The following is an 8,834-nucleotide window of genomic DNA, read 5'->3' as shown; positions in this document are numbered from 1 at the left end:
ATTGTCACGAAATGAGCACACTCATAAGACCTTGTATTGCAAACAAGGGTCTATTTCTCAAGGATCATATTTTGGGCAGAACAATTGAATGTGCACTGTCACAGACAAACACAGCTGGATATTAGTTAAAGGCACAAAGACAGGTTTCATTCAGTAAGTTTTATTCACTGCTGACAATGGGCTGAGCTCCATTCTGATTGGTACGGCCGTCATTAGGCGTTTTGGAAGGAGGGAGGTGGGAGGGGGAATGGCAGGGACTTGAGCAGAGTCAGAGTAGTGAAAAATCACAAAAGGCGGGAAGGAAGGGTTAGTCTGCACGAAACCCATTTGGGTTTGCTAACTGACACCTGTGGAAGTTAGTTAGGCTGCTCCCCTCCCACAAAGGCCAGGAGACAGGGGCCCTATCTTCAGGTGTTGGCTGGAACAAGCTATGATTCTTTTGGCAGCCTTGAGTTTTCTCAGGCAGGCACGTTAAGGAGGGCTAGGGTCATCCTAAGGATGTGGCCTTGAGCTGTTAGAGACTGTGTTAGTGTTTGTTCAAGTTTTTCTAGGCCTAGTCAACAAGAGGGCTAAGAGAAGCCCGGCTGGAATTTGGTCAAGGAGAGAATTTTTGTCAAGATAACTGTCCCAGAGATCTGTCCCCAAACCCACCCCCCGCAGAGGACCAGTAGCAGTCCTCGGCCTGTTAGGAGCGGGCCACACAGCAGGAGGTGAGCGGAGGGCAGGCGAGCGAAGCTTCATCTGCATTCACAGCCGCTCCCCATCGCTGGCATCACCACCTGAGCTCCGCCTCCTGTCAGATCTGTTGTGGCATTAGATTCTCATAGGGGCGAGACCCCCTTGCTGTAAACTGCGCACACGAGGGATCTAGGTTGCTTGTTCCTTATGAGAATCCAGTGCCTGATGATCTGAGGTGGCGCGGAGGCAGTGATGCTAGCGCTGGGGAGCGGCTGCAAATACAGATTATCATTAGCAGAGAGCTCTTACTGCACGGAGACCATAATAAATCACTGTCTCCCATCACCCCCAGATGGGACCGTCTAGTTGCAGGAAAACCAGCTCAGGGCTTCCACTGATTCTGCATTATGGTGAGTTGTATAATTATTTCATTATCTATTACAATGTAATAATAATAGAAATAAAGTCCACAATAAATGTAATGTGCTTGAATCATCCGGAAACCATCCCTGCCCTCATCCCTCCTTCCACAGAAAAACTGTCTTCCATGAAGCTAATCCCTGGTGCCAAAAGGCTGGGGACCGCTGCCACAGATTACAGAACTTTCAAAATCATCCTGGGTCCCCTTCCACTAAATGTCAGAACCTCCTCCCAGGCCCGACTATGATAAGGAAAAAAGTAATCTGCTGAATTTCCAAATATCCCATCCCACAAAAACCACCACACTAGATAAAGCCTAATGTGACTTCCAGCTTCGAAATCCTACAGTAATATTGCGGGCTATTTTGTCTCCATTTGAAGATGAAACCAAAGAAACAGGCTGAAAAGACAGTATACAGAAGGGTTAAACAGTGGAAGGGAGGATGCAGGAGGTGGTGGCCTTTGCTCCTCTATAAATCTCAACATGAACACGCACTCCCTTGCCTGAATCACTTTGTACAAATTCCTAGGGAGCCAGGCCAGGAAATGGGCCTGGAGCAGACCCTAGTTCAAGCTCTGATTCTGCCATTTAACCACAAGCAACTTAGCTTCTCCGAGCCTCAGTTTTGTTACTTATAAAAGAGAAAATACCTACTACAAAACAAAAACGTGTATAAGGCAGCCAGCACACAATAATAGTCTAATAATGGTAAGCGATCCTCCCTACGTGTGTGAGATGGCCTAGTACTACTTAAGGCCCCCTCCTGACTTGAATTCCATTTTCCAGACCTGTTAGGTTTCTCTCAAGCTAAAAGGCATGTCTTGCAAATGAAAATCTTCCGAGAATTAAACTCGAATAGTAGACTACCAAAACCACTCTGTAAATCACTAAAATCATAATCAATCTATTTAACTATTTTTCTACGAAAAGTTCAATTTTATCCTCATTCCTATGCAGTTTTCAATACACACTTGTTGAAGCTTACCATGTAGCAGGCATTGGGCTTAAACCCAGATGAAACTAAGTCTCTGATCTAATGGAATTCACAAACCTTTGGTGGAGAGATCTCAAAGAACAAATCCAAAAAGTTAAGTAAAATTGTAACATGAGGCTAATGCTACAGTGGAGTTTTACAGGGCATGATGGAGGGAGGAAGAGCGTGTTTGCCAGGTGGACACGAGAGAAAAGAACTTTCCAGGAGAAAGAAAAGCCTATGCAAAGGCCTGAGGGCAATCAACAGCTGCCTGTTTTCACAGAACTGAGATAAGATCACAGGAGAGGTGGGAGATGAGTGAGGGAGGAGGGCTGGGCTTATGTCTTTAGCTTAGCTGAACGTCTTAGCTGCAAATTCAAAGACCACTCTGGCCGGTTCAAGTAGAAATGGATTTTATTAAAACATATTGAGTGGGATGGTTGTATATTTTATTGCCTCATTTGAGAGGGAAAGGGGAGCTATTCTTAATTATGCTGGGACTGCAGGTGTAAAGGAGACACGTGGAATCTTTTAATACTTGGGGGCTCCCAGAACTTGGGGGGTTGAGAGCCACAATGCTGCCTGGAACAGCTGCAGGAATGGTGGGGCAGCCCTGCTGCCCTACTGGGCACAGGGCACACTACGGGAACCCCTGCCGCTGCTGCCCAGGGAGCTGCACGTCTCAGACACCAACCTTGATGCATCACCAGCTTTCGAAAATGTGCGCCTCTGATTGGTGAGCCTACCTCACACAGCTGCTGCCAAGTGAATGGAGATTGGGAAGTAAATTCCTGATGCCACCACCTACCTGCTTCTTCCAGGACCCTGTGCAGCTTAGAGAGGTGCCCTGCTCAGTTGCTAGAGAGAGGGCATTGAACTGGACTTGGCAGAGGAAATAGACCTGAAGCAACTGAGTATTCACTTGAAATCACACTGTTTTGATAGCTAGAAGTGACTGAAAAGGTATTGAACGAGCTGGAGATATCACTGAAGTTCTCCTGTACCCAGCTGGAGAGGGATTTGACTAAGCAAAGCAGCTAGAGGTTACTGGTGGGAAAAACCTTCTATGTTTTTACTTGAGTGGGTTGAGATCTCTCAAACAATCAGTTACAATTATTAACTACCTCCTTGGGGGTAAGAAAAGCCCAGACCTTTGGGACTCAGAGGCCTGCCCACCCTCTTGGAAGAAGAGGAAATGAAGTCGATTCGTTTGTAGAGAATCCAATTCTGTAAAAAACAAAACCTATTTTTTTCTCAATAGGCCACGTGTCTAACCACAGGAGCCTGGACTTTCTCTTATTGGTAAAAGGAGCTTTAAAGCATTTTGAGTAGAGGATAGATATAATTATATTTGAGTTTTGAAATATTCATCCTGGTTCATACTCCATCTTTTTTTTTTTTTGAGATAGGGTCTTGCTCAGTCGCCTGGGCTAGAGTGCAGTGGCATGATCATAGCTCACTGCAACCTCAAACTTCTGGGCCCCAAGTAGCTGGGACTACAGGCACGTGCCACCATGCTTGGCTAATTTTTCTATTTTTTTGTGGTCTCACTATGTTGGCTAGTCTCAAAGAACTCCTGGCTTCAAGTAATCCTCCTGCCTCCCCCTCCCAAAGTGTTAGGATTACAGCCATGAGCCATCGCGGCCGGCCTCCTTTTTTTCAAATTAAACTTTTTATTTTGAGATAATTATAGATTCACATGCAGTTTTAAGAAATAAGACAGAGAGGGTTGGGCAGCATAAACAACAACAACAAAGAAAGGTAAGACAGACCCTGTGTAGTCTTTACCCAGTTTAACCCATGGTAACATCTTGTACAACTAACTATGCTACAATTACACAATCAGGATATTGACATTGATACAGTCAAGATACAGAACATTTCCATCATCACAAGTATCCCTCATGTTGCCTTTTTAAAGCAATACCCACTTCCCTCCCAATTCCATCCCCTCCTTTACCCACAGCAACCCCTAGTCTTTTCTCCATTTCTATAATTTCATCAGTGGTGTATAGTTTTCAGCATACAAGTCTTGTACATGTTCTGTTAGAGTTACACTTAAATATTATGAGAATCTTTTGAATGATTACAAATGGTATTATTTTAAATTTTGGTGTCCACCTGTTCATTGCTAGTATATAGAAACAGAATTTATATTTGTGTGCTTATCTTGTATCTTGCAACCTTGTGAACTCACTTTTTTTTTTTTTTTTTTTTTTTAAGACAAGGTCTCACTCTGTCGCCCAGGCTGGAGTACAGTGGCAAGATCATAGCTCACTGCAGTCTTGAACTCCTGGCCTCAAGCAGTTCTCCCACCTCACCTCTCAAAGTGCTGGGATTACAGGTGTGAGCCAGCACACCTGGCTAAACTCACTTTTTAATTTTAGGAGGTGTTTGTCATTTTTTTCTTTAGGCTTTTTTACATAGACAACCATATATCTGCAAATACGGACAGTTTTATCTCTTCCTTTTTGATCTCGTTAATGAGAAAAAACCCCAAACTCTGTAAAACAGTTTAAAGAGGTTTATTCTAAAACAAATGTATGTGACCTATAGCTCAGAGCACATGGCCTCAAAAGGTCCTTAAAAAATGTGCCGGGTTAGTTTGGTTTTATATATTCATGGAGACAGGAATTTCTCTCTTTGAGAATTCTTTTTAAAAATTTTGTTTTCTATCACCCATCTGCTTTTTAGCCAGGAAACGGCCTCTTATTTTCCTCTTTCCCTGTAGATCATTCTACTGATTTTATTTTGTTTGGGGTGATTTCACATTTTGATTGTTGATTTTGTTGTCTTTCTTAGAAAACTTTTTTTCACATGTTTTGGAAATTTTGTTTATAGGTTTATTTTTAGTGGAAAGTTTCCTTCTTCCCTTTCTTCTCTCTTTTTCTTTCTGTCTTCCTATTCCTCTCCATGTCTAGTGGTTTACTTTTCTTCTATCCGGTCTCTGTGGCTCCCAGGACAAAGCCAGCTCAAATGTTGGGGCTCTGAGCTCCTGCCTCAAAGTGACAGTGAAGGTCCTACCAGCATGTCTTCAGGCTGCTTGGTCAGGTTGCCTCCTAGGCACTTAGCTTGTATGGAGATTTATTCTCTGTTATGTCACAGAAACCAAACTTCAGGTGGCCTCTCTATATCTGCTTCTAAACTGGAAGTCCACCAGCATATTGGGTTTTGCCCTCTACATGGAAGAACACATGGCTCTGTGTTTCTTTTTCATTTCCAATCCAAGGAGAGGTACAGAAGAGTGCATAAAACATACGTGTGCAGTTTAAAGACAAATTATAAAGTGAGCACTTGTAACCACCACTAGCTATGTCTTTTACATTTTTCTCTTTATATTTTTTCTCTCTCACTGTCATGTGCTTGGAGTAGTAGTGACCCCTACAATGAGAACCTCCAATACTATCTTGACCTAGTACATCTGTCCCCTCTAACTGCAAGTGGTGCTTCAGAGACCCCTGTGAGTTTCAGTGCCAAACCTTTTGGATCCTAGCATACTCTGTTATCTTGGGGTCTTGGGCTTTATGAGTAGCCCCAGCCGCTTCTTACTAGGAGTGGTTACCATCATTGCCTTTTCCTCCAGTTAAATAACTGCTACCTCAAGATGTTTACAGCTTTTCTCTGATAAGGCTTGTCAATTCAAGACTGTGACCTCTCTCTATTCTACGTGCAAGGAAAGACAAGGTCACTTTACATATGTGGTATATTGCCCTAATATCTAAGGTCTAAGGCCTACAAGCTTTCAAAAATCATACATCCCAAAATATAAAAGAAAATTGCAAAATTGGAATGGATAAATGTTTAATTAGGTATCTTCAAAATTAACATATCAACTTCATTACATGTTAAATTAAAATTTTATACATGTTTTACATTTTGTAGCAGTTTGAGATTAGGTTTCTTATTACACAATAATCTGATCATTTACAGATACTGAGAACTCATAGCTTATTGTAAATTACACGGGTTACTTTTGGATTAAAATTTTTCAAGTGCAAACTTAAAAAAAAAACACTTTTCTTTTTAAAGCAAAAAAACATAGTATAGGGTCTGGATATAACTTCATATGTTTGATGCAGTATGGAGCTAGAACTCCAAAAGTAATAGATTTTAAAAGAGCTTTAGGGAAATGTAAGGAGCTGAAATGAGACATGAAAGGAGATGGGGAGAGAAAGAAAAGAGCGTTTTGACAGAAAAGATGACTGCTAAGCTTCTGCTACGTGCCAGGCGCTATTACAAAAGTTGACGATCCAGAACTAAAAGTCTGGGCTCTTCAAAGAAGTCAGTCTGGTAAGGAATCTGACAAGTTCAATGACACAAAGTGTAGTGTCGTTAAGAAAGTGTGCACACTGTGGGGGCAAGATGGTGTGGGCGAGAATTAGGAAGGTTCCTCGGAAGAGGCGACACTTGATCTGAGGGAGACAAAAAGGAAAAAAGGAAGAGGAGAAAGAAAAAACAACAACAGGAAAAAGACAAGGCAAAGAGAAGAAAGGGGGAAAAGAAGGAGCGCTCGATGCGATCGGCGCTCCGGCCGTCGGGCGTCGACCGCTAGGGTCTGACCGCGGTTCCCGCCCCCTTCCCTCCCCTGCTCGCCCCTCCCCTCGCCCCAGCGCCGCTGCCAGCCCGGCCTGCGCTAGCTGCTAGGCGCCGGCTCTCCACAGACGCCATGCACCGGCTCCTGTCAGCCGTGACGGCCCGGGCTGCGACCCCCGGGGGCCAGGCCTGGGGCTGCGGGAGACGCAGGGCCCACCAGCGCGCCGGGCTGCCGCCGCTTGGCCACGGCTGGGTCGGAGGCCTTGGGCTGGGGCTGGGACTGGCTCTTGGGGTGAAGCTGGCGGGAGGGCTGAGCGGCGCGACCCCTGCGCAGCCCCCCGCTGCCCCCGACCCCGAGGCGTCGCCTCAGGCCGAGCCGCAGGAGCAGTCCCTCGCCCCGTGGTCTCCGCAGAGCCCCGCGCCGCCTCCCTCCAGGTGTTTCGCCAGAGCCATCGAGAGCAGCCGCGACCTGCTGCACAGGATCAAGGTGCGGCGACAGGGAAGGGGGGGCGTAGGCGGCCGGGGACCCCGCGCCCCGCTCCCGGCTCGCCCTGGAATGGGACCCCTCCCTCGGTGGTCATCTCCCGGGGCTGAGCGGACCCCACCCTGGGCGTGGGGTGCCAGCGGTCGGCTTCCGAGAAAGACTTCCCTTTTCGCTACCGCCTGGCAGTGGTCAGAGCTCTTGGGGGTTGCCTAAGTTGGGGTGGAGGTTACCCCCCACAGTGTGCGGACCCGGCACACCCCTCGCGGTTAGCCGCAGGGCAAGGCCTGAGCGGAGGGGGCGGGGCCAGGCAGAGGGGGCGGGGCGGGCCTGGATCGAGGGGGCGGGGCCTGGGGAAGGCCCCTGTGAGAGCGCTGGGGTTTTTCAGCCTGTCTTTGAACTGTCCGTTCTTTTCCCCTTCGATCTTAGGATGAGGTGGGCGCACCGGGCATAGTGGTTGGAGTTTCTGTAGATGGAAAAGAAGTCTGGTCAGAAGGTGGGCCCAGAAAAGTGTTATTTAGTGGCTTGTTTTGTGCCAATTGGTGAATAAAATACAGATGTTTTACTGGTCGGAGTGAATCCCGTGAAATGCTATTTCATTTACATAAAGTGATACATATTGTAGAAAACATATCTAACGGAAGAGTAAGATTTTTATCACAGCAAGACTTAAAATGTGACAAATAAATTGGAGTCTTAAAGATGGCTTGCTTCTACTCCTACTTTTCTCCAAGGACTGGATTTATTGGTCTGAAAGTTGTTACAGTGGTCCTCCCTTATCCTTGGGTTCCAAGTCTCTCAGTAGATGCATGAAATTGATAATAGTAATGAGCTCTGTACATACTGCGTTTTTATGATAAATTTTCATTTATAATTGGGTGCAGTAAGAGATTACCAGCAATAACTAATAATAAAATAGAACAATTACAACAATACTCAGAATGGTGTACAATTTAAAACATGAATTTTTTATTTCTGAACTTTTCCATTTAATATATTCAGGCAAACTAAACCACAGATATGGATAATGGGGGATCACAGTAACAGTCCATTAACTGCGTATTTGTAGATAACTCTTATGGATACATAAAACATCAGAATTTTCTTTCTTTTTTTTTTTCTTGAGACAGGGTCTCGCTCTATTGCCTGGGCTGGAGTGCAGTGGTGTGATCATAGTTCACTGCAACCTCAAACTCCTGGGCTCAAGTGATCCTCCCACCTCAGCCTCCCAAGTAGCTGGGGACCACAGGCCCCCAACACCATGCCCGGCTAATTTTTTAAAAATTCAGTTAATGATTTATTAAGTCCCCTATTCTGTAAAAGGCATTGTATTAAGTAATGGGGATATTCACTATTCCTTGTCCTTAATGAGTTTACAGTCTGTTACTCTTTTTACTAGGCAGAGGTGTCAACTATTTTTTCAAACACATGGCTAGAAGCTTTGGGAGAGAGATTTCTATTCATTTTATGATACTTTATCAAAGCATTATTTTATAATTTCTTCATTGCACACAAATTGGTCCAATTGGTCATCCCAGGCTTTTAGGAATCCTACTTCTAGGAACTTATGTTTCAGACATCATTTAAAGAAAGTAAAACTTTTAGAAGTTGATGAGAGCAGTAGGGTTTTTTTTTTTTTTTGAGACAGAATCTCACTTTTTTGCCCGGGCTAGAGTGCCGTGGCATCAGCCTAGCTCACAGCAACCTCAAACTCCTGGGCTCAAGCAATCCTACTGCCTCAGCCTCCC

The 8,834-nt window shown here is 45.0% G+C and overlaps 1 protein-coding gene across 1 annotated transcript in view; it reads left to right on the top strand.

The window, feature by feature from the left end:
• Positions 1-6,673: 6,673 nt before the first annotated feature.
• LACTB (lactamase, beta) overlaps positions 6,674-8,834 on the top strand; it is an 18,520-nt gene continuing 16,359 nt past the window's right edge. The window contains exons 1-2 of the mRNA XM_012645040.1: positions 6,674-7,092; positions 7,516-7,582. Of these exons, the coding sequence (XP_012500494.1) occupies positions 6,739-7,092; positions 7,516-7,582 (421 nt within the window). The 5' untranslated portion in view covers positions 6,674-6,738. The remainder of the gene's footprint in view (positions 7,093-7,515; positions 7,583-8,834) is intronic.

This window comes from Propithecus coquereli, unplaced genomic scaffold, assembly GCF_000956105.1.
Source record: "Propithecus coquereli isolate 6110/MARCELLA unplaced genomic scaffold, Pcoq_1.0 Scaffold224, whole genome shotgun sequence".
Lineage (NCBI taxonomy): Eukaryota > Metazoa > Chordata > Mammalia > Primates > Indriidae > Propithecus > Propithecus coquereli.
The sequence above is the reverse complement of the archived record's forward strand: the minus strand, read 5'-3'. Positions and strand labels throughout refer to the sequence as shown.